Source organism: Hipposideros armiger, unplaced genomic scaffold (genome assembly GCF_001890085.2).
Source record: "Hipposideros armiger isolate ML-2016 unplaced genomic scaffold, ASM189008v1 scaffold_115, whole genome shotgun sequence".
NCBI classification, from domain to species: Eukaryota; Metazoa; Chordata; class Mammalia; order Chiroptera; family Hipposideridae; genus Hipposideros; species Hipposideros armiger.
Window position 1 is genome coordinate 3,460,103 of NW_017731465.1, and position 26,591 is coordinate 3,486,693.

A 26,591-nucleotide genomic window follows, 5' to 3' on the forward strand; every position below is an offset into this window, starting at 1 on the left:
ACCTTATAAATGTCACTTATGAATGGTTTGAACCGTATTAGAATAATTAGTACAAAAACAGGAAACACTAATAGGAAAAAAAACACACCAAGTTTTCAGCTTACAGACTGGGGAAAAAGAATCCTACTTTTAACCATAGTGCCTGATTGGCACATAGTATGTATTACTGATTTGTGAATAATTTGCCCAAAACTTACCTATGAGATTCAGAACTAGGGGGCAGAAAACCAACTTGAGCCTGTTGCAAGCATATTCAAGGTACTATAGCATAAGTAGCGCCTCTAAGTTTAATATGCGATCACGTGGGGATTCTTTGGAAGTTCGCAGGATCTGAGTCAATAGGTCTGGAGTGAAGCCTGAGATTCTTCAGCCCTAAGAAGGTCCCAGGTGATGCGAATGCTTCTGGTCCACAGACAACACATGGAATAGTAAGGGTTCTGGCACCAGATGGTTTGAGTTTGAATCCTGGCTGTGCCGCTTGCTAGTTTTATACCTGGAGTGAGTTACTGAACTTCGAGGCATCGCTGTTACCTCAGCTGTAAAATGGGGATAGTGATAGTATCTGCCTCAATAAAATTTTTGAAAGAATCAAAGAGGTTAATCCACTTAGAAGAGTGCTTGCCACCGAATAACACTTTTTTTTTCAGAATAACACTGCTACATTACTTGAGTATCTGTTCAGTTTCTAAGGACTGGGAATTAAGGTTTTTTTTCTAATTTTGTTTTTTTGGACGTTTGGTTTTTTTTTTTGTATTTTGGTTTTTTTGTTGTTGTTGTTTTTTTATACTATTTCTTTACACTTCAAAACAACAGATTTCAAAGCTTGAGCAAAAGATTTTTTTTCCCACTCTGGTTTTTTACAACAATTTAATTGTATTACGATTGTATACTAATAAATGAAATTATTTGATAGCTTATCTGGTAGTAAATAAGCATGTTTATTCAACATGACTTTTGACCTATATATTTACCATAGTAATCCAGTGCGAGTGAAGACACTGAAGGGAAATGAGAGAAAACAGTAAAAGCAGTTAAAAAAAAGCAAAAACAAAAACCTTTATTTACATGAGAATTATGTAATTTTAAAGGGGTAAAATAAAGTTCATTTATGGAAGGTAATTCTTTTTATAGATGAGAAAACAAGCAATTTCAGAAGTACGCACATTGAAGGCTGAACTGGCACAAAATAAAGTGAATACATCTTTACAGCCTCAATTAGGTATGTTAATTTAAAACTTTTATTTCTCTAAAAAATTAAATATTTATTTGAACAGATTTGTTTAACCTTTGTTTTCCTTGGCAATATTTCATGTAAATCATTAGGTTTATATTTTTTGCATTTTTCAGGTGGGTATTATAGTGGGTTTCAGGAAATAGTAGATAAATAAAAGCAAAATGTAGTAGGTATTTGGTTATTTTTGATGGTTTCAAATCTGTTACATATTATTGACAGTACTATATTTCATACTTTTTTAAACAGTCTGAAAAAATTATAACTGTAAAATTGACAATAAACCAGCTGTAAATATGACTGTAAATTTTAATTATTGAAAAGGAATATCATTTAATAAATATGAATATATTTGCATGTAAATAGAGAGTTTAATTTTTTCATTGTATTTTAATTAAAACAATCTGCAAATATAAAACAATAGAGATATTGAACTTGCATCCAGAGTATGATAGAGTTTAGTGACTAGGAATTTAAAGTTTTTTGGTAATTTATTTTAGAAATAAAAAGACATTAGACATTCAGCAAATATATAGAAAAATTTGGTTCTATGATGCCATAAATAATTGTGTAAGTGTGAAATGAAATATTCTCATAACGGATGACTGAATCCTTATTTATTTCAATTTAGAGGGGGAAAAATGTGCAGGGAAGGCAAGATTTATGTAACTCCAGATTTCAAGGATGCAGACTTTTAATCTAAGTATTTGTAGGAAATAATATAAGTACAACACAGTGTTCTTAATTGCCTTGCGAAAGAAAATAGAGACCTCTGTACATTTAGAAAAGTTCTTTGCAGAAAAATGTCTGTTTTAGAAAGAGAAACTACTTGAGAAACCAATGTCTTTAAATAGTTAAAAGTAAAATGCAGATATAAAAAAGAAAAAAATGAACCATGAAAAGAAAACTAGCCAAGAAATAAAGCATCGATGTCCATAAGTAAAGGAATATTAATAATGGAAGAGTAAGTGATCATGGATAGAATTAGGTTCAACAGCAAGCTTTTCCTGTTGTAACAAAATATGAGATATAACCTCATGAAAAATAATTTAGTTGGAAAATAGGTAGCTCTAACCTACTAATTCCAAATATTACCAATTTCGTTTTTTGTATTTTGAGAGTATTTTAATCCTTATGTTCCTTTTTGTTTGTTTTTTTATCCTCAGCAGGGTTAAGTGAGTTTAATTCTAGAGACTATGAGTACTATACAGAATCAGGGAGCAGATAATTATTCCAGGAGTTCAATTAACCTAACAAGGAGACACTAAATGGCAGTTTTTAAATTTAGATGTATCAAAAAAAATATATATTGCACAGCAACTGATTTCTCAAAGACTAGGTTTTAAAAAATCTATTCTAAACAAAGAATTACCACTTCAAATTTGCATATTTTAAAATTAGCATTAATTTTTAAGCATATATTTTAATATCACAGGGAAAAATATAGCATAATAAAATTCCAATGCAATTTTTTTTCAAAGCAATTTTTCCTATAGAATTAAAACACATATCGAGGGATATTTAATATAATAAGTTGACTTGGTTTTTTTATGTTTCTGGACACTGAAGCTATTTATATCTATCTATCTATACCGTACTTCCCCATGTATAAGACGCACCATTTTTCAGAAAATTTGGGGTCTAAAAACTGGGTGCTTCTTATACATGGGGAAATACTGTATATATATATATATATCTATATGTATATAGGTATATATATATATCTTTCAAATTAAAACAATCAAAGAATCTCTTTATTTGTTTATGAATATACTAATAACTAAAATATCTACCAAACATTACAAAAAAGTATATATTTTTATCTCTTTGAGAAACTAGACCTGTTTATACAGATAATATTCTAATTCTTAATATTTAACAAAAGATGTTCATGTTTTTATAGCTTTGGTTTTAAGGCTTTCCACATTTCTTCAGCTTGCTGTTTGGCTACAGCATCTCCAGAGTAGTCAAGACAGTTTGCATGCCACATGCCAATGCCGCGTAAGCCACGCCTTTGTATATATGCTGCCTTTAAAGAAATGCTCTGCGGGTTATCATACCACACTTGATGGATACGGCCAGCATCATCCTATACAAATAAATGAAATTGGAAATTTTAAGTATTCGCTACAATAAGAGGAAAAACATTTCTTAACTATAATGATTCAAAAGGGATACAACGAAATAATAAAATTTTAGGGCAGAATACTTTCCAGTTCTAGGATTCCATGGTTCTACATCTGATACTTTCTAGATAGCATCACTTGTGGCACTTTTACAACAGCAGAGATTACATAAATGAGCCTCCTAATATATTCCATTTGAGGTCCTTCTCCTGCCCTAAGATTCATTCCTTCTGTGATCTGATGATTATCAACCAGGATGTACATTTGAGTCACTTACGAAGCTTTTGAAAAATACAGATTCCTGGGACCCATACCACATGAAACCTAATGAATCAAAACCTTCCAGGGTCAGTGCTAGAACATGTTTGTTTTGTGTTTTATGTTCTACTAGGTAATTCTGATGTGCAGCCAAGGTTAAGGAGGACCACTGCTCTGGTCCTGTGATCCCGGCTTATACACTGTTTTGTATTCCTTACAGTTCCTGGAAATATGCTTGGTTAGGAGCTCAACACACGCTTTTGTTTATGATGAAACAGTCAAACCAAAAGGTAATGAAGGGCAAGAGACGAGGAAATTACCTCCTTTTCTTGGTCTTACAGTGTTGATTCTAAGAGCCTGTCAGATCTGGACTCCATGGGGCCTTAAGCTCAGAGCTGATGAACCCATAAACTTGAAAGTGGTCTTAGGCTCACCTTCCACCCTGTAAGTCCTCCTCCTCAACAACACCTGCCTCTAGTAATAACCCAGTCTCTCTTAGAAGATATAGAAGCTATGGGATAAGGAATAAAGGAAAGAGGAAAGGAGCAAATCTAGACAAACAGGTAGAGGAGGGGAAAAAATAGGAGGCAAAAAATAGAATGACCTGTAATTAATTAAAAATAATTACTATGTATTATATACATCTGGGAAATTTTTTTCTCTTCAATCACTCAGAAAGTTGATTTTGGTTGCTAAGAATTTTACAATGAATAAAAAAAGGAACAAAAGAGTAATAACCAGATTATTGTCTAAAGTGCCATTGAATGAATGGCCTTCAGGGCTCATCAAAATGTTTCCTGAGGGCAGGCTGAGTGGCGCGTTGGTTAAGAGCTGGCTTGGGACGCCAGAGGGCCCCAGTTCGGATCCCACATATGAGGCTTAGTGACACTGCCCTCTACAGCTAGGATGCTGAACAACAGCTTGACCTGGAGCTGGGCTGCCATGAGTGGCAGGCAACACAACAGCGTAGGCTGCGGCCGCTGCTGCAGTGAGTTGCCATGGGCTACCGTATGTAGCCAGCAGCCAGCATGAGCGGCCAGCAGCCGCTGTCTGATCTGCCTCACCCAGGAAGAGCGCAATGATGGTGCCAACTTGGGCCAGTGAAGCAACGTCCTCCACAACTAGACTGAAGAACAAAAGGACAGCAACTTGTCTGTTCCCCTCCCCCCAATTCCCCAGCGCTGTTCCCATCCTCCCCCAATTCCCCAATAAAAATCTTAAAAAAAAAAAAATGTTTCCTGAATTCTAAGACCTGAAAGAATGTGTCTTCTTATTCATTAAGGAAAAAATAAGTCAGGGATTCAAAAAATACTACATCACAATGTAAACTATTATTCTATATTAAATATTTCTAAGCTATATATAATTGGTTACACACAGACTTTACCAAACTGATATCCATGAAACACTCTTCCTCCTACATGTTTCTAAGAGCGCTGGGGAACAGGGTTCCAAGTTATACAATTAAACGGCTTATGTACTGCAGCACTTTTCAAATCCTTTAATATAATGTTGTTCATTATAAATCTCTAAGAGGGACATACAGTATGTATGCATTGTTTTCAAAATGTACTTGGCCATGGCATATGTGTGTATATTTGTGTGTGTGTATGTGTGTAATATTAACAGTTCCCAGAAAAGAGTTCTATAAATACTGTTGGGCAAAGATAAGGTTACAGTGTACTGTAGTTTAATGAATAGGTATATACTTTAGATTCTTAAGTAAAGAAAGCTCTACAGTAAAGCTTTCTATATAATTTATATACAGGCATGTATAGATGTATATCAATTATAATTTATTAAATGTGTATGTTTGCAGTCATAGAAGAGTAGCAAACCATTAGTAAAAATATATAAATTCTTACTAGAATTAGCTTACCTCATATCATTTTAAGTCTCCTTTTACAGTGATATAATCCAAAGTCAATTCAAAGATGGTTTGCATTTAGGTTTTCAAGGTGTGAAAAGTTTTTATTATGCTAAAGGTAAATTATGAAAAATATAACTTTTCTCTTGCCTTTTGGTATGGCAATTCCTATTCATCAAACAGTACCTGACAGAAATGCTCATCATTCACTCCATTTAGTCAAGTCTCTGTAATATGTTTCAGTCTCTAATTTTAACATTGTTTATAATTTGTCTAATGTCACGTAGTTTGACTGAATTGTGAATTGAATTAGAAATGGTGCCATTTTCCATTGTACAGTCCATTATGGCACATCTCTTGTTCTCAGCCTCATTCCTCTCTATATAACAGCCTCAGCAGAGTCTTAATCCACTTTGAAATGGAGGCTTTCAGAGCTGGCAGCCTATTTTGGCCCAGAGCTCTTTTAGAAGACAGAGTCAATCCTACATATTTGTCGAGTATTACGGAAATCCTGTTTGTGATGTGCATGTTTTTATTACAACATTTATAGGAACTGCCATGTACAGCAGTTCCACTATGAGCACAACCTGAGTTGCCCACCAGGGAAGTAACGTTCTGATTACACAGATTCAAACACAAGTTTACTCATATAAACAGAAGTTTGTATATTGTGCCCTAAAAGAAAACTAGTAGAAATTCTCCATATCTAATATATAATTATGAAAATATGCAATTGTGAAAACTTATAGAAATAAATGTTCATAACTTGTGAAAAGCCTTACTTTATAGTTATAATATGGAGCCTTCTGATCTTCATCCCACTGGATTCCAGAAATAGAACTGTTTACTTGCTTCATGATTATTTTATAGGGCACCTGACGTCCTGCCGCATCACTGCAAGGAGCCCCCCGGAAAGGGACTTTTGCAATGGTACAAACATGATCCTGGAAATGCAAAAATGTTCTTGTTATAGGTCATCAACTAAGCGTATGTTAAGAGAGAAACCAGAAAATATAGTAAAAACTATTTATTATAAATATAATATATACTGTAACTAGCTATCCTGACTATACAGTATGAACATTAAATTTTATTATTAAATGAAATACATACATTCAGAAACTTTCATAGGATTAAACAATTAATAATAACATCTCTACTTTTTAGTCTCAAAATATATTTCAGAAATTCTAAAGTTTACATATTCCATATATAGAGGTTTATATATATGAAATAAAACAAGCTCTAAAAATGCAAAAGGAAGAGAAAAAATTACATAAGAAATGAGCTGTTCTTACCTCCGATAAAGTCAGGCAGGTGTAATCATAACTGTACCAGGGAACACCCATTACAAGTTTCTTAGGGCTAATGCCCATCTTGATGTAGTCATCATATGCTAATCATAGACAGACAGAAAAAGCATATTTTTCCTCTACGTATGTCTACTAATATGTTTATACAAGGTATGCAACTACTCAGAATCTAAGATTGTAAACATAGTATGTTTATGCAAAATACTAACACAGTGCTTCTCTAATGTGATATTATAAAAGTCATCCCTTAAGAACTTTAAATTCTAAATCACTTTCTAAATCATTTCTTTTGAATAATAAGAACATTCAAAACAGTTAAGATTAACCTGAGCAAAAAAATCACAAAGTTTATTCCTAGGACAAATGACACATTTCAGAAAGGCATGCTAATTGTATTAATTGCTAAGACATGATATATTTGATATATTTGATAAATTTGATACTCTAAGTTTCAAAAAAGTTCTATAAGTCTTGAAACTTTCTGTGTGGAATGATCTCAGAATTTCTTATAGAAAGCACAAGTGTTTCATGTTTTACAAATATCCTATAAGTATGAATTACAGGGATAAGATCTTCTGTATTACCTACTCTGTAGTTATAGGAAACAGAGAAGAAAATGAACAGATTTCTATAACTATCAATTCCTTTCTTGCCCAGTGCTACAGAATATGTTTTCCCACCAAGAGAAGTTCCAAGACAATCTAGAATGTTGAGTTAAGTAAATTTGCTACTTTTCAGAGCCTTTAAATATCCAAGAGAAGGGTGCAGGTATGCATCATTTCCCAAACATATCTGATAATGAAACTTTTCTTGAGAGAACACAATTATTATCTCTTTGATGTAACACAATTTGGAAACACTGTATTAAATAATATCTTTTTAATTGTTACAGAATTAAATTATTGTTTCAAATTTTTAATAGTATATTCTTGTGATCAGACTATTCTGTCCAAACAATTAGGACATGATAAAATGAGGCCAGGTCCTAAGATTTTAGCTCTATATGAAAAAGAAAAGATTTTTTTTTTATTTATTAACCAATCAACACTTAAATCAATGCCAGCTATCCCAGAAAATTTCACTTGAGTGCAAAAGATAGCAAGCAACATTTTATTCAACTGGCTGATGTGACACAAACCAGTCCAAACTGTGGGAAAGGATAATGCAAAGTCCAAATCATATGAATGACAGATCAGAAGTACTCGTAATTCTAATTATGTCATTGGCATGGGTACTAACCTGAATGCCAAATAAGATAAAGCCATCCTATCAGTGACGTATAGAAAATACATCATAACTATCTTTGCTTTCAAATTATTTAACATTGGTCACTTCAACAAAAATATCCTGTCAAATTCTAGATTAGCAATTATCTTCTTCATGTAATTTTGAGAGAAGAGCGTTGACTGGAAGGCAGGACACCTGCTTGAGTCCCAACTACATAATATTTAATAGCTGTGCAATCAGGAGAACTTAACATCATTTCATCTATAATAGATGGTTAATAGTAACACATTTGCTGTCTGGCCCTTGTACTCTCTTGCCCTCCCCCTCTCTCTCTCCCTCTCTTCCTCTCCCACCTCGGCTAGGCCCGTTCTCTGCTCTGAGAATGTATCACTAATAAACCCTGCTTGCATACTAAAAAATAAAAATAAAAAATAAACCATAAGAAAAACAAATCACATACTTGTCCCACAAGATTTTTAGAAGAATTAGGTGAAAACTTGAAAACTTTTTGTAAATTTTAAAGCTCTCTAAATTAATTGTTTTTCATATGTTTCAAGAAAGCTTTATAAATGGAAAAGGTATACAAATGATTTGGAAATACTAAAAGGTATATTAATGTTTGAGGTTATGGAATTAATATTACTAATGACCATTTGGTGTATTCTTACCAGTTAATGTCTGATTATAGGGGGCATTGGCTGCTGCAATACATTCTGACCAGACTTGACTTTGTTCGTCATAAGACATCACAAAGAGAAAGTCACAAGCATCTGCAATTCCAGTATAATTATAGCACCTTCTGTCTATGCACTTTGGAGACCAAGCTACATCAAACGTTACCTGTGGAGAAACGCATGCAGTTTTACGTGGCATGACCAAATATGCATATTATATCAGGTATTTTGTTGAATATATATCCTCTTGCCTCATACTACCTGAGAAAACAGAGCTGTTTACATATATGAGTTAGAGTTTGAACATAGAGAACTAAAACTAGAACAGTTCTAAGAAACATGTTTTTTGCCGACATGGACTGACCCAGACTTATACTTGGACAATGACTTAGATGTATATTTGGACAATGGACATATATTTGGACCCGACATATTTGGATGTATACAGTGACCAGGAGCAGAGCACTGTGTAGAAGAGGACTTTTAAGCTCAAATGTCTTCAGAGTCTAGACTGTGACTCAGCTTATGGAAAGAAACAGGTGTCATGACAGTAGGGTGTGATGAGGCCTGTAAGCAACTGGAAAGTAAGAATTCATACCAGAAGAATTCAAATACAACAGTTTTTAAAATATTGTACTGGCTAAAGTGGTCATTCGTTGGCACAAGCTGATTGGCCTGTGTTGGAAGATTGAGCCCCTAATTTACAATTTCATTATATGGTAGTTTCAGTCCAACCTGACAGTGGTGGTTTATAGCTACATGTATAGATAATCAACTTGAAATGTTGAACAAACCACTTTAATAGCCTTATTTTATGGAAATATTCCAGTAAAACTTGAATAATAAATTCTTTCATTTTGAATGATGCGCCAGTCTTCTACAAGAATCTCTCCATTTAAAATATTTGTTGCCTTAACCAAATATTAATCAGCCTTATTTTACATGAGTGCAAATGTTCTAAAGCTTCATTAAAAGTTTTTTTCCCCATAATTCAGCTCTCAATAAACCCATTGATTAATTACTACAAACAATTGAGATACTTAGTTGAAATTTTTACACTTTGGCAAATTTATTCTATTATTCTTTTTAGGACTTTCTCAAAGTTCTCTCTATAATTCTCTGAGTATTAGCACTCAGAGCTAATGAAAGCTCTGTTTTACAAGTATAAGCCTTCCTCAATAGTTCTCCAGCAAAATAGGTTATAAAGTGAAATTTTTACATATTGACCCCGTTTTATCACTGCCTCCTATTACAAAACGGGAGCTGTGTATACCATCATAAAGGAGAAACTAACAAGGTGGTAAGTTTCAAATCCATTTTGTTAGTCCTTGTCTCTTTCCTGAGCATTAAGAGTATTTTCACTTCATGTCATAGTTAATCTCATATTTTTGAGAAAGCAATATTAGTATTTTAAACAAGAAATCAAAGACTTTGGTTCTAGTCTTAGCTCTGTGATGACTAGGTCTATGTAGCATAAAACATCTGAATGTGTGTTCCCACCTATAAAAATGAGGATGTAGGAAGAACCCAAGAGCATTTCTAGCTCTTTAATTCTCTGGCCACAATTCTGTAATCTTAAATTGTCTTTTCTCAAAAAAACACATTTCTCCTTCCAGAGTCTTTTTTAGTCATTTATGTTCTGGCCACCAGTTCAAGAACCTTTTGGCCATTTTCTGAATCTTTTTCCCTACACACCATCACTAATCTCACATTTTCCTTTGGGTGGCTTCTCACAATTGGTTGGCCCCTTCCTTTCCACTAACTAATTCAATAAATATTTGTTGAACACTTGCTGAGTGTTAGGGTTATGCCATTATCCAGTCCAAACCACAAATCCCATTATTGTATTATTAGGTTAGTCCTTACTGGTCTGTTTCTTCTCTTGACTATTTTACATACTATCGTACGTACTATAGAACATTCTTCCCACTCTCTACCCATATAACCCGTTCCTTACAGAATAAAATGCATGATCTTCCTTCTGGTATTCTGGATCTTCCACAATCTGGCCTATCTTGGCAGCTGTGCCTCCCACTAATTTACCTAGCATGAACCTGACGCAGTAGCCCAAATTTGTCTGTGTGCCCCTCAAACATGGAAATAGATATTCCTACTGCAGAGTCTTTGCTCAATCTCTTCCTCCTTGCCCTTTCACTATAGTTTAATCAGCACGAGCAAGTAGGTTATTTCCCACACATCAATTCTAATCTATCAATAACAGCAATCTAGAGAATGAGGGAAAAGTTTCTGAGTCCAAACTATGTGAGCAGAGGAGTCTGGTGGCCTGCAGACCAAGTATGTGCTTTCCTCGATCTAAATTGTACTCATCTGAAAAGCCGAATTCCACACAGACAAAACTTCCCTACTTGCATAAAGCCACAGAGACATTCATCCTTACATCATTTATTATTTTTCCAGTGACTCTCAAATTCATGCTGACTGTACCAGAATCACCTAGCACAACCTGACAAGAGTCCAGTTCCTGGCTCTATCCCAGACTTACTGAATCAATCGCTGGGGATGTTTCTTACAAACACTCCCTGAAATAGGTTTAGAGTCACTGGTTAATACTACTTATATAACATATAATATAGTTTACATATATATGTATTGCCTACTTAACTAGATTTTAAATTTTTGAAAGGCAAGTAGCATTCATTCACTTAATAAACAATTTTTAAACATTTTATTAGACATCAAGGAGCTTGTCCCTCTCTTAAAAAAAATCACTGGCTAGCCTAGTAAGGGTTTTTAAGCTTTATTGAGGTATAATAATAAAATTATATTTAAAGTGTACAATGTGATGATGATATTGTGAAAGAATTCCCATCATTGAGTAAATTAACACGTCCATCACCTCACATATTTACCTTTTTTATAACACTTAAGTTCTACTTTATTAAGAAATTTCAATTATACAACATGGTATTATAAACTATATTCACCATGTTATATAATAAATCCTCAGACGTCAATCATCTTACAATAGAAAGCTTATACCCTTTAACAGCCTCTCCCTATTTCCCCCAGCCCGTAGTAATCACCTACTTACTCTCTGTTTCTTTGAGCTTGAAATTTTTTTTTTTTTTTGGAAGTCCACACATAAATGATGCCATGCAGTATCTGCCTTTACCTGTCTGGATTACTTCACTGAGCCTCGTGCCCTCCAAGTTGTCCATATAGTGACAGGATTTTGTTCTTATAATTGATTTCTAATGTCACACCATTGTAGGCACAAATGCTTGATATGATTTCAATCTTCTTAAATTAATTAAGGCTTATTTTGTGACCTAACATATGCTCTATCCTAGAAAATGTTCCATGTATGCTTGAAAAGGATAGTCTACTACTGTTGAATGAAGTGTGCTATGAATGTCTGTTCAGTCCCATTGATCTAACATGTGGTTTCCTTAGTGATGTTCTCCTATTGATTATCTGTCTGCATGATCTATCCATAGCTGAAAGTGGAGTATGGAAGTCACCAGCTATTATTATATGTTATATAAGTAGCTATTATTCTATTTCTATCTGTTTCTGTTTTCAGTTATGTGTTAGCATTTGATTAATATAGTTGGGTGCTTTGATGTTGGGAGCATAAATGTTTACAATTGTTATGTCTCCTTGATGAATGGACCCCTTAATCATCATATAATGACCTTTTTTGTCTCTTGTGACAATTTTTGACCTGAAGTCTATTTTGCCTGATATAAATATAGCTACCCCTCCTTTCTTTTGGTTTCCATTTGCATGGAATCTCTTCATTTGAGTCTCTGTGTGTCCTTAAAGCTGAAGTGAGTCTCTTATAGGCAGCATACAGTTGGATCTTATTTTTTTAATCAATTCAGCCACTTTTATGCCTCCTGATTACAGAATTTCATCTATTTACATTTAAATAATTATTGATAAAGCAATTTTGATAGTAGTATTTGATAGCAATTTACCATTGCCCTTTTGCTAATTGTTTTTTGGCTGTTTTGTAATTCTTTTTTTCTCTTCCTTTCTTCCTTTGTGATTTGATGATTTCCTGTAATGGTACACTTGATTCCTTTCCCTTTATCCTTTGTATATCTGTTATAGGTTTTGTTTTGTGGTTATCATAAGGCTTACATTAAAAAAAACTTTTTGTAACTATATATGGTGATGGATATTAACTAGATTCACTGTGGTGATAATTTTACAATATATACAAACATCAAATCATATCATAACTGAAACAATGTTGTAACTAATATATATAATTAATACAAGGTTATCTGTCAAGTGTGCATCAATAAAAAAATTTTAAGTTTTGAAAAATATCTTATACAGTCTATTTTATGTTGATAACAACTTAAAATGCATACAAAAGCTCTACATTTATTCATTTCCCACATTTTATGTTTTTGATGTCACTATATATATATCTTTTTTAAATAGTGTATTTGTTAACAAATTATTATAGTTCAGTTATTTCTAATACTTTTGTCTTTTAACCTTTATATTGGAGTTATAAGTGATTTATCCACAACTATTATAATATTCTGAATATAATATATGTTTAACTATATATTTACCTTTACCCATGACTTGTATACTTTCATATGTTTTTATGTTACTAATTAGCATCCTTTTGTTTCAGCTGGAAGAAGTTCCTTTAACATTACTTGTAAGGCAGGTCTAGTGGTGATGAACTTCTTTCACCTGTCTGAAAAACTCTTTATCTCTCCTTCAACTCTGAAAGACAGTTTTACCAGGTAGGAGTATTCTTGCTTGGCCATGTCTTTCTTTTATAACTTTGAGGATCTCAACCCACTCCCTTCTGGCCTGCAAGGTTTATGCTGAAAAATCCACTGCTTGTCTTATGACCGGAGTGGGGGTGGAGGGGTGTTCCCTTGTACATAAGTTGCTTTTCACTTGCTGATTCTAAGATTCTTTCTTTGTCTTCAGCTTTTGACAATTTAATAATAATGTGTCTTGGTGTGGGTCACTGGGGACTTCCTGAATCTGGATGTCTCTTTCTTTCCTCAGGCTAGGGAACTTCTAACTTTACTTCTTTGAGTAAACTTTCTGCCTGTTCCTCTCTCTCTTCTCTTCTGGGAACTGTTTAAAACATTTTCGTCTATGTAATGTGTCTCATATATCCCTTAAGCTATCTTCCCCCTCTTTCATTCCCTTTTCTTTTTACTGCTCTGATGAGATGAAATCCACTGTCTGCATGTGTAGATCCTTCCTTCTGCTTGATTTAGTCTGGTGTTGAAACCCTCTGCTGAATTTTTCAGTTTTGTTATTCTTATTCTTAATTTCTGTGATTTCTGTTGAGTGCTTTTAAATATTTCCTCTTTTTGTTGAAATTCTCATTTTGTTCAGGCATAGCTCTGCTGACCTTGGTGAGCCACTTTATGACCATTATGTTGAAATCACTGTTGAGTAAATCACTTATTTCAGTTTCATTAAGGTCTGTTCATTATGTTCTTTACTTTGGAACCTCTTTGTTCATTTTCTTTGACTTTCTCTGTTCATTTCTGCACATTAGATAAACAGCTACCTCTTCCAAGCTTGACAAATTAGTCTTATGTAAGAGACGAAACTTGTCAGTCAGCCTGGCCTGAACTCCTGGTTCCCTCTCAAACCTTTGTGATTGTCCAACTTGCTGTCTTTGTTCTATCACTCCCAGTAGTTGAGGGTGCTCCAAGACCCACCAGTGTCCCAAAGAGGAGAATCACAGTGAGCACCTAGATGCAGGCTGGTTAGAAGCTGCACCTTTAGGCAGCTGGTGAAGTCTGCAGTTAAACCCTTTCCTAGGAGATGGATGTTTTTTCTTGCTCCCTCTGGGCTGACCCTAAGTGTATAATGGGGGTTCCTGCCCCCATTGTAAAACTGCTTCTTTGTGTGCTATAATCCTTGCTAGCTAGGAGAGCTGGGTGATTTGGGGGTCTGTCCCTAGAATGGCAGCCATAAAGGTTGGGATGCTAAATGTGTGGACAAGTACCTTTCAGTGACCTAGTGACCTGGATTTACTGTTGGAACCATAGGGAGAAGCGGGGGGAGTGCCCACTGGCTGGCTCTCTGGGGCCTGCGGAGGGTTGCAGTCACTACCTCATCTGTGCTGACTGGAAGCCAGAACCTCAGGCAGCAGCTTGGGAAGTATGCAATCAAACTCCTCCAGAAAAAGCCTGGGAGATGGGTGTCTCCTGTGTCTTCTGAGCTGAGCCCTGGGAGGACACCCATTGCTAGTGCTCACATGCCTGGGAAACCTCTTCTTTGTTTGCTCCATTCCAGTCCTGTGAGACTCAGGAAAGCAAGTCCTGTTGGCATTCCGAGCGAGGTGTTTTGGTGGCCCATCCCTCAGGTGGGAGCCTTAATTAAAAGATGGGGCAATAAATGTGCATTCCAAAGCATTTGCTCCTCAGGGAGAAGCTGGGAGTTGGGGGTTCCCCATGATCATATGGCGCTGTGTCAGGAATGGGGTTTATTGGGAGAGTATGTCCCAGTAGCCCTTTCCTACTCATTTCGATGTGGTCATTTCCTTAGTCACCTGATGTGTAGGAGCCACTCAGCTGGATTCTGGATTTCACTCTGAGGAGATTGCTGCATTTGTAGATATACATTCTGGTGTCCAGGGAGGAGGGAATTTCAGGAGCCTCCTATGTCTCCATTTGGTCCAGAATCTTCTAGCCTAGCAGTTCTTAACCATAATCACCTATGAAACTTTTAAAACATACGGACTCTGGGCTTACCCAACCCTTGTGAATATGTGTGTGCTTTTTCTAAGACTCCTTCTTATCTTCATATACCTCGGCCAGGTTTAAGCATCACTTATCTGGGGCACATTCTCCTTTGTTACCCATACACTCACTGCCTGGCAGGATGCCTTGTGCTGTGATCTGCTCTCATCACCCTCCTCCTGGCAGTGGGGAAATGCACTGCCTTTTCTCATAGTTCTGACTAGTTCTATGGAGTTAGTCCTTTGGTCCTTAGTGGGCCTCAGGGGCTTTACAGTAATTCAGAGTTTCTGGAGCATCTGCGACTCTTCCCCAGAACTGCCCCTGCTTTTAAGGAGAGCTCTCCCTGTTCTGTATTGGTGACAGCAGAGCCTGGAGAGCTGAGCCCTTCCTTATTCTTGTGATACCTTTCCCTATCAAATATTTCTAACCATGAAGCAAATCTAAAAGGTGGGACCATTCCTGTATCTTGATGTCCATACAGAAAAGGTTTATCACCTTAAAAGTCTGTAAAATTTTTTTAATAAAGCCTCTGACGTTCCAGAAATTTTTTTCTAGGATATAAGTGCTGAAATTTTTTTCTACTCAATTACTATGAAACTGAGATTCTATTAATCATACCTTCATGACTACATTTTGACAGGGATATTACAGCGTTTTCAAAAAATATCACATGAATTTTTACCTGTGATCCCTCAATTTCACGATGGAAAGAATCTGTAGTTTCTTTGACTAAAGCAGTTAATGCATCATATTCAGGTGATGAACGATTAACTTCTTGCTCTATGTCTATATTAATTCCATCCATATACTGTGTTTTGGACAAGTTAACTTTTTGAGCTATCCAGGATGCTCTGAAAGTGGGATCGATGATCGCCTTTACCGACACATCTCCTGTGGAAGAAATACACTTCTGTACATATATGCTGTTCACAGTTTAAGACATTTACTTCACAAACCCATCCCAGGAGATCAAATTGTCCTAAATATCTCATTATTTTGGAATACTAAGCCCCAATTTAAGTTTTTCAAATGGAGAAGTAATATAGCAAAATAATAAAAAGCTATTACTCATTAATCTCCAAAATAACCATTATAAATAATTAGTATCAAATCATTCTCAAATTAGAAACAGAAATTGTGGACTATGATAAGCTAAAGGTCATCATGCTAATTAGGAGTCACGTTTTGCTCAAAACCATGCACTGGTTTATCTGTATCTGTGAAATAAACAGCCTTCAACATTAATTTTTGAAAGTTAGCATAAAAATATACCAGATGAATGTGAAAAGGAAATTTTAGATATGCAGGAAGCAAATGATGCAAGTACACTTACCAGTTGTCTGGACACACCAGGGAAAAACTGTCACTCACCTTTTAGCACTACTCTGGCCCCTTTGGAGTGAGCATAGCACATCAGTTCTGGGTCATATTTTCCAAAGACTGCTACAGTTGTAATCTGTGACCAGTCGTAAGATTTCCAAGTTTTGTCACCAACATGAAAGACAAAGACCTGCCAGGACAACAGGAATAAGTAGCATCACTTACACCAAGAAGAAGATCATGTCCCAAACCCCAATTAACGATTAAACACCAACCACATGCCAGGCACCGGTGGGCACTGAGAGGTCGAAGTGAATAAGACATATGGGCAGGGGGCGCACTATATTGGTGGCAGAGGAAACTGCCATCCTGGAAAGTAGGGAAAGGTAGGCTAGGAGGAAGGGGTGGCAAGTGCCAAGGCCTGAGGCAGGGAGCACGGTGGTTGTGTAACTGACTGCTGAGTATGGCTGAGGCTAGAATGTGGATTGCGACAGCAGGGATGAGGCAGACAGTGGTAGGGAGGCCTAAATCACAAAATGCCTGGAAGGCCTCTTGAGAAATTACTATTTTATCCTGAAGGAAGGGGTTTTAAAGGAGAAGTTGCATGTTTGCATTTTAGGTACGCGTTTGTGTATGCATTTGAGACAAATCCCTGCAGTGGAAGTGGAAATGGATTCAGGAGAGGCTAAAACCGGAGGCAGCATATCTAATAGGGATGTTGTTGGAAGAATCCAGGCAAGAGATGATGGAGACCTCAACCAAAGCTGGGGAGAAGCAGAGACAGGTGGGATAAATGAGCAGGCCTGGAAGACCCTACGGAGCAAAATTCACAGGACTTTGTGACTGTTGGAATGAGTGAGGCAAGAGAAAGGAGGGAGGCTGGTAACACTCAGGTTTCTGGCTGCTGCAGGTGGAGCCATAGATACTATATTTTTATGAATGATTTTTGGTGAACCTAACTTCTTAGAATAATACTCAAGTTAAATTCCAGAGAAGCTGATGCTATGTTTCTTCGGTATTTTTCCTCCACAGAAAATTCTAGAAACACAGGTCTCACTGATTATTTTTACTTTATTCCAGATAAGGTGTTAAGTCATTGATTCAGCAAATAGTTATTGAATTCCGTTAAGGTATAGGAGGAGTATATTGCTAGGCATTAGTGACAAGGAGGTTAAAAAGAGAGACCAGGTTCACTATTTAACTACAATAGTGTTAAGGGCCCCATGGGAATGCAGGGCGGCCATGACAGCACATAAAGGGGACCTGCCGCCCTGGTTGGGCAGGAAAACTTCCCTGAGGACTACGTACTTTTAGGATAGGACTGAAATCTAGAGAATGGACAGAGTGAAGGACTGAAACCTGGGAAATGGCCTGAGCAGAATGGAGGAGGGGTGCCTGTGGACAAAAAGAGCATTCTCAGCAGAGCGGACAAAAAACGGCAAAGGTTTTAATACCTCAGGAGAATTCTGAATTTCTGGAACCAAAAGAAAGTCAATGTGGCTGGAGCACAAAATCCTCTAAGTACGTGGACGTGGATAAGACTAGTAAGGTAGGTGGTGCAAGGTCAAATAAAGCCTTGTAGACAACCAAGGATTTTATATTTTATCCTGATGTCAATGGGAAGCCATTAGAATATTTTAAGCAGAGGTGAGGCCTAAAGTAAGATTTGCATTGAGAAATAAGAGGGAAGGAAGAGAGAGAGAGACAGGGCAAGAGATCGCTGGGCCATTGTGTAGAACAAATGGGAAGTTTCATGGGGAGATCTAGCTATAAAAGTTAAACTGGACATTTTTCAATTTTCCAGTCTCTGGAGTTTTTTTGTTTTGTTTTTCTTTTCTGAGTGTACTGCATAACTCATTTCTGCTAAGCAATAGCCCACTGAAATAATAAAAAGTACAAAATGTGAAAGGGAACAGCTCACTGTTTTTGGACTCATATTTCCACCATGAACCCTATCCCCTATTTTAATTCTGATTATTAAAATTGAATTTGTTTTAAAACATTCTGAGAGCTTGTGATATAATAGAAATCCTAAAAAATATCTGGATGAACCAATTGAAAATATAAGGGGAAAAAAATATGGAGTCTAGTCTTTGTGTTTGAAAAGTGTAGAAAAGGTCCGTAGGGAAAAAGACAACTTACCATGAACACACAAATGAACACAATTTTGATTGTTTGCATAATTGGTTTTCCAAATGCCCACAGACACTGCCTAACCCACTAAGAGGATTGGTGCTACAGTAAGTTTTACAGATGTTAGGTTTCCACACTCAGCAGGTTCTCTCCATAAACACTTTCACCACTTTTATTCCATCTCCTAAGTAACGCATATATACTTTTTTTAAAATTAGCATTTAAATGCCGCAGTCTGAAACTTAATCTGCTAGATTGAGAACTGGCAATTGTCCCTGTCATTACAAAAGAATTGCTCTTTGGACTCACTAAGCCTTTAGACCTTCCTGATGTCCAATTCCTGTGGCAGTCATCAAACTCTAGGCAGTCAGGTGGTTTTCATGTTGCCTCCAAAACGATGTGTTAAAAGTTGCTAAATACCTTATAAATTGTTAGGTGAGAAGAAGGAAAATGGACTGATAGACCCATTACCATCCTTTTGGGTGGTTTTGAGGTGCCTCCAGGAAAGAGCTGGTGAGTACAGCAAAGCCAGGTTAAGTGAAAGATTCTGCCTTCCAGTGTTCTGTTGGAGTGCTGAGATTCTTTCAAACTAGATCCTCATTCTCTTGGAAACCCATGGGTCTTGCTACTTAGGGAATGTCTCATTATCCCAGCTCCTTGCCTGTAAGGCCAGAGTGCACTGCAGAGACACAGCAGGTGATGAAAGCAGCTTGTGTCTGGAGTCAGACCTAGGTTCCAAAGCCAGATCTGCTTTCTTGCAGGCAGACACTTACTGTGAGACGTGGGAGGAGTTAGTCAACCTCTCTGAGCCCGAGTTCCCTCATCTAAAGATGAAGAAATCTGGAAACAGAAAGTCCCTCAGCAAGTGGTGAAAGTTGGTTTCAGCACCCACGCTACCTGTTTTTAAAGCTCGGTTCTACTCTAACGTCTTTCAGGCCTTGAGGACCAGAGCTGGAGGGGCAGGCAAGAGGCACTTACCTCGAAGTCGGGGTGGTGGCGGATGGGTTGGCAGAGCGCTGGATCCTGGCACGGGCAGTTGGCCCCAGCCGGAAGCGACAGTGTCAGCAGCAGTGGCAGTAGCAGCAGCGAAGCCATTCCAGGGGCGCTGCTCCGCTGGCGGGCGAGGAGGCGCCAGAGCCTGAGCGCTGGCTTGAACCTGCTGGGGGGATCACCTGGCTCTGCAAGCAGGATCCTCAGGCCAGAGTGGGGCGGAGACTGACGCTCTAAAGTCTGGGAGGGGCGGTGCTCCAGGGGCGGGAAGGGGAGGGTCTGGGCAGTGGTCAAGGCTGTGTGTGTGTGGTCGGATGGAAATAGAAAGGCCGCTGTGCCGCCAGCAGCCGCAGTGAGCGGCTGTCCCAGAAGCCGGGGACTGATCTGCCTCGCCAGGGAAGAGCGCAATGATGGTGCCAACTTGGGCCAGTGAAGCAACGTCCTCCACAACTAGACTGAAGAACAAAAGGACAGCAACTTGTCTGTTCCCCTTCCCCCAATTCCCCAATAAAAATCTTTAAAAAAAGAAAGGCCGCTGTGAATGCTGACTCCCACAGACCAGCGCTTCGGGGCACAGACCAGTTAATCAAGTAAATATAACATGTACCGTTGATATGCCTTCTCCCCAACACTCTGCCCCTGTCTTTGGCTTATTGTGGTAGTTGTTGGCAAAATCCTCGTGAAGTCTGAAGGTGGAGCCAAAATGGAGAAGTAGGGGCCTTAGAAAGAATGACTGAGCAACATGATTGGAATGGCCAAAAGATTTTTAAAATACTGATATCTGCCCTGAGTTAACATTGATGGTTTGAATACAATCATCTGATTTCGCCTTTCCCGTGCTTTAAACCTCTAAAAATCTAAGTCCACAAGGACAAGCAGATGACAGCAACAAAATTTTGGAAGCTGGAAAGCACCAAATATGAGAGGAAAGTGTCCCACGCCCCGACAATGGGGAAAGCTGAGAAACAACCCAGTTTAAACCATAGACTCCTTGAAAGGTTGTGGAACTGCAAGAGGTGCTTCAGGAATTAGGATTGATGGGGAGATGGGGGTATTTCTGAAAATAAGGGTAATTAGGTGAAAACTGCTTGAGAAGCAGTTTGAGCTCTAGATTTTTTTTCTCTAGCCTTATGTCTCTTGGCAGCTGCCTCTTTCCACCTAGGCTAAAGTTTTGAGATTTAATTCTCTGGAGAAAGAAATTCTCTAGTAGGTGCTTGGGCACTATACCTAAAATGGGAACTAAGTGACTGTGTGCCTCACCAAAGATATGACTCAGGATTCTTTTCAACAAACCATACAACCAGATCACTCTGTAGTGAAATTCAAAGTCAAAAGCATGACCCACCCACTCAGAGCTTCCTCCCTTTTTATTATTTATCTTTTTAAAATCATAGAAAATTCAATAATATAAAAGGAAGAGATTTAAACAACAGAAAAAGGAATGTGGAGGAAGCAGACACTGCAGGGTGAACACTTCAAAAAACTATCAGTAACATCCTGGAAAGATAAGAGAAGATGAAGCCACAACAGAATGCAAAAAAAAAAAAGTGGATAAAAAATAAAGTGTTCTCAGAAATTACAAAAAAGATAGCAGAAATGGGGGGAGCGGGGACTTACAGAAGATTTGAGGGAAATAGAGCAAAAATACTCTTCAAGGGCCAGCCGAGCGGCTCAGCTGGTAAGAGCGTGAGCTTTGAACAACAGGGCTGCCGGTTCAATTCCCACATGCGCCAGTAAGCTGCGCCCTTTACAACTAACATTGTGAACAACAGCTTGACCTGGAGCTGGGCTTCCCTGAATGGCCAGCTATGGCGTAGGCTGCCGTGGGCTGCTGTGAACTACCGTGAGTGGCCGGCTGCTGGCGTGAGCAGCCCAGAGCTGCCATGAGCCACCGTGAGTGGCCGTCCAGTGGCCAGTGACCAACTGCCTCAGCTGGGGAAAGCGCAATGATCATAATACCAACATGGGCCAGTAAAGCGACGTCCTCCACAGCTAGACTGAAGAACAAAAGGACAACAACTTGGCTGTTCCCCTTCCGCAATTCCCCAATAAAATCTTTAAATTAAAAAAAAAATACTCTTCAAAAAGAAAGGTAAAATTGGAAGACCAGTCCAGAGGGAAAGACATCAATTAAGTAATTAAGTCCTTCCAGGACTGAAGGACATAAGTTTTCAGAATAAAAGAGGAAAGAATAGATAGATCCTAAAAGCTTCCAGAGAGGAAAAAAAAAATTCACAATGGATAGAGAATCAGAATATCGCATTTCTCAACAGCAACACCTGAAGCTCAAAGACAACGAAGCAAATCATTTAAACTTCTAAAAGAATATGATTTCCACTTAAAGTTCTACCAGATTATCAAGTAGGAAAATCATACAAACTTTTGAAGTATTTACCTGTCATACATTTCTTCTCAAGAAACTACTAGAAAATGTTTTACCAAGACAAAGAAGGAAGGAGGTATAAAAAGGATAAGGAAATAGGAGATCTAAAACATGAGAGAGAAAATGGAAATCATTTTTCCATTTTCACACACACACACACACACAAACAAACACACACACACACACACACACAAACACACATACACAAAAGATGATGAATCCCATAGTAACTGCTGAGCGTCAGAGAACAAGTCCAGATTGGATCATGTTGGAGAATTTTTAAATGACATGCAAAGCTACTAGTTAACTTCTCTCCAGAGTGAACAGATAATCAAGATGAGTCAGGAAAAAGGTCCTTTTATTGATGAGATATACAATAATTGTGGTATAGGGCAGAGACTGATAAACCCAATAAAGTAGTATATTCATATAAATGGTTTCACTGAATTTAGTTATCTTTTAACCAACAAGGAAAGAGCTTTCTGATTCTCATAGAATCAGAATATTCTGTAATGCAGAAGAAAACACATATCTACCTGTGTTGGGGGTTCCCAAGACCTCTCCCAAGTTCAGTAATTCACTAGAACTCACAGGACTCACAGCTAAGATTTATTACAGCAGAAGGACACAAAGCAAAATTAGCAAAAGGAAAAGGCACATGAAGTGAAGTCTGGAGGAAACCAAGCACAAGCTTCCAAGAGTTCTCTCCCCGTGGAGTAACATAGGACATACTTAATTACTCCAGCACCAATTGTGACAACATGTGTGAAGTGTCATATACCATGGAAACTCATTAAAGACTCTGGAAATGATAGGAACCAACCAAAATCCAACTTCCCAAAGTCCAGCCCAGGGCCTTTCTGAGGGTGGCACTCTCAGGCCTGTTATATTAACTCTTTCTGCACACTACCCAAATGAAGAATTCTTATATATTTGTATACGCATAGGAGATATATATACTTTTGGGAAGGATGCATAAAAAGCTAATAACAATGTTTGCCTCTGAAGAAGGGAAAAGTTGGTGCCTGAGAGAAAGTGGGATGAGGGAGACTTGCTTTTCCCTGTTCACCCTTTTGTTCCTTTTAAAATTCATATATGCAACAGAATGAGATTTAAAGAGCTGTAACTTTATGTTGGGTACCTTTAACCACTTAATTTTCATTGCTTCTCTAGAAGTGAGCAGAACACAATCCTCCAACTTGCCCCAATCTGTTTATTAGAATGGAAACTTCTCCAAGGGTATATACAGTTCTGTCTGGAGCTTGCAGCTAGAGAAGTTTGACATTCAAAACCCCGAGCAGTATTTTCTGTAGAGTCTTTAATTAATATGTGATGAAAAACAGAACGTGAATATTTCTAATAAAATGGCTTTGAACCCTAGAAGTAGCCTAGGTATCAATTGTTATATAAATGACACAGTCAGATGATGAGAATGCTCAGATCATTTCATGTGGCCTGTTGTAATCATCTTCTAGTTTTCTGGACTCTAGACTTTCCTTCATCAAACCCATCCAGTAATTATATGGTTTTCAAACCTTAGTCTTGGTAAGAATCACCTGCAAGTCTCAAAATACAGTGTCATAGGCCCTACTACTAAAGAGTCCAACTCATTTTTTCAAATATTGTAGTTGCATTTGGCTTGTAGCCAAATGTACAGAAATCATTTTGTCTTCTGTGGTCAGCTTGTTTTGGTGCTGACCCTTTCAAGTTTTTCCTTTAAGCTTTTCAAGGAGAAAATAAGTGAAATAGTTTTGGATCCCTGGATATCATAGTATTTGGTTCTGTGGCCTCACATGCAAAAGACACTCTGACTGGATATTTCTTCTTAGAACACAATGTTTTCTCTCAAAACTCTGTAGCTGCCTTAATTGTCTCTTACCTTTTGGTATCTCCAAAGAAAATCATCTGACAGAAAGCATCATTTTTGTTTCCTTTATTAGTATTATATTTTGCCTTTCTTGTTGCTTGAGGACATTTTTTTTCTTGACCATGTAATCCATGAAAATTGAGAGATATGGCAGTTGTATACTGGTAAATGTTTAAAAACAAGTTTTCTAAAAATAAAAAGAGTCCAACTCACAGGGTCTGGATGGGGCCCCTGAATGTGAATTTCAAACAGGCGATTGTGATGAAAGTGGTTGTGACATATAACTGGAGAGACACTGCCATAATTAGTGTAGTGGTTTCATAATCTTTCTAAAGTACAGGGTTTTTGTTTTTGCTTTTCACATCTTTCACACCTTTTCAAAAATCTTTCCTCATTTAGTATGGCAGAATTCCTTAAACATACGGAAGCTCACAGTTCCTTCTGAGGATCTAAAAATAGCTGTGAGCTCTCTCTAGAAAAGGGCATATACATACCCATGCAAATTCTGTGAACAGTTTTTAACTTTATCTATGAACCACTAGGGTACTTGATGTCAGGTATAAGGCTAAGAAGTGATTATTCACATATACAGTCTTCAAGTGGCATTCAGAGGATTTCTTTTATGGCCACAATTCACTCATGCCCCGTTGTCCCAAAGCTTCCCATGTTCAGCGCCTTCCCATTCCCCTTACCCACTGCTATCTTGTCATTTCTGCTGCTCACATGTAAAGTATCACATTTTCCTGAACCAAAAATCAGGATTTTGTACAAGTGATGACACTTGATGCAGATGATAGAAAACCCTGTCTCACTCAGCCACAATCTCCGCTGGTTTTCACAGCCAGATATTATGGGGACTTCTGTTCCCAGCACTTGAACCCTGGACTATGGAGCCTGGTGTGTGGCTGGGGCCCCTCACTCCTCAGGGGAACCTCCAAAGCCAAGATATCCCGCCTGATTTTTAACCGTGCACACAAGAGTGTGGGGCCAGCCTATTCCGTGTCCTGCCCCTACTCCCAGTCTTAATTTGTCTTCTTCTATAGACCCTTAGTTACAGGACTTCTGTTGAGCCAGACTTCAGGCAATTCTCAATGATGGTTGTTCTGTAGTGTAGTTGTAATTTTGATGTGGTTGTAGGGGGAGGGGAGCACAGCATTATCTACTCATCCAACTTGACTGGAAACCCCTCTTGGTCTGAACATCCTTGTGAAGGTTTTTGTGTTATGATACTTGTAAACAAAACAGAAATTTAAATTTATTTTTGCAATTTAAATCGAATTAAATATTTTTTTCTAAAATAGAACCATTCACAATTCTAGAATTGCATGTCCCTCAAGTTGATCTACTGATCTATAAGCACATGCCATTGAGTAAAAAACAAAAGTACAGTAGCAACATAAAATATCAAACATATGGGATTGAACTGAACAAGTGTGCACGGTGCAAGGCCTCTATGTAGAAAAGTATAAAATGTTATTCAGAGAAATGTTAAATGATCTAATGAAAGGCAAGAATAAAAGCACCCATATTGGAAAGGAAGAAGCAAAATTGTCTGTTAGCAGATGACATGATTGTATATATAGAAAACCATAAAGGCTCTACCCCATAACTATTAGAACTAATGAAGAAATTGAAAAAGTTGCAAGACCTAAAAATGGACATACAAAAGTCAGTTGAGAAATCACATTTTCTTTTTAAAATTCAAAATTTATTAGAATTAATAAATTAAGGCATTCACACTTAAGGGCAGTCTTTTCTAAGTTTCAAAACAAGTTTGTTAAACAAAACAATGAATTGGATGGGATAATACTTTCACATTACCAAATATCCAGTTAATTAAGATTTGTGACTCCCAGTAAAAAATAAAATAATTCTAAACACAGTGGCCCAGTGGTCTAATCTTGTGAATTTAGCTTGATATACATTATTGTGTTTTACTATAGGAACATGCTGTGAGAGCATCAACGAGTTTCATCAAATCCGCACACTTGTGGTCTAGATTCCTCTGCTGCTCATCAACACCAGTGGATTCTAGAAGAAAAGAATATTTTTAAAGTTAATTTGGGTATTTAAGGATTCTCCTGTTTAAATAGCAGTAGGAATAAAATTCTCTTCACGACTACAATGAAAATTGAATACCACAGAACTCATGAAATAATAATAATGAAGATACTATGACATAAGAATTTAAATTTATATTGAACCTCATAAACACCAATAACATTTTAAACAATGTAAATTTCTTTCCAGAAGTTAAATATTATCAAAACAAAGATCTCATTCCAGCTCCCCCAGGAGGAGACAATACTTTAACCAGAAATAAATTAATATATGTCTACTTTTCACAGATTTGAAAAGCCTACTTTGAAATACTGTTTGTGATAGAAAGCCAGGTTTATTTTCCACATCTTGAAGTTCCCTTTGTAGTTCTTGGTACTATCATTGTTTCATTCTTTCAGGCTCAAAACTTTGAGAGGAGATTGTTGGTTTGTTTTGAT

The 26,591-nt window shown here is 37.2% G+C and overlaps 2 protein-coding genes across 2 annotated transcripts in view; one reads left to right on the forward strand and one right to left on the reverse strand.

Annotated features, from left to right (window-relative positions):
• The window catches only part of SPATA1 (spermatogenesis associated 1), a 70,053-nt gene that overhangs the window by 26,762 nt on the left and 16,700 nt on the right, over positions 1 to 26,591 (forward strand). The window lies entirely within an intron of this gene.
• Positions 2,935 to 26,591, reverse strand: part of CTBS (chitobiase) — a 27,173-nt gene continuing 3,516 nt past the window's right edge. Inside the window, exons 2-8 of the mRNA XM_019647702.1 lie at positions 19,832 to 20,204; positions 16,772 to 16,910; positions 16,083 to 16,291; positions 8,691 to 8,862; positions 6,781 to 6,878; positions 6,265 to 6,426; positions 2,935 to 3,320 (exon numbers count right to left, since the gene is read on the reverse strand). Of these exons, the coding sequence (XP_019503247.1) occupies positions 3,129 to 3,320; positions 6,265 to 6,426; positions 6,781 to 6,878; positions 8,691 to 8,862; positions 16,083 to 16,291; positions 16,772 to 16,910; positions 19,832 to 20,204 (1,345 nt within the window). The 3' untranslated portion in view covers positions 2,935 to 3,128. The remainder of the gene's footprint in view (positions 3,321 to 6,264; positions 6,427 to 6,780; positions 6,879 to 8,690; positions 8,863 to 16,082; positions 16,292 to 16,771; positions 16,911 to 19,831; positions 20,205 to 26,591) is intronic.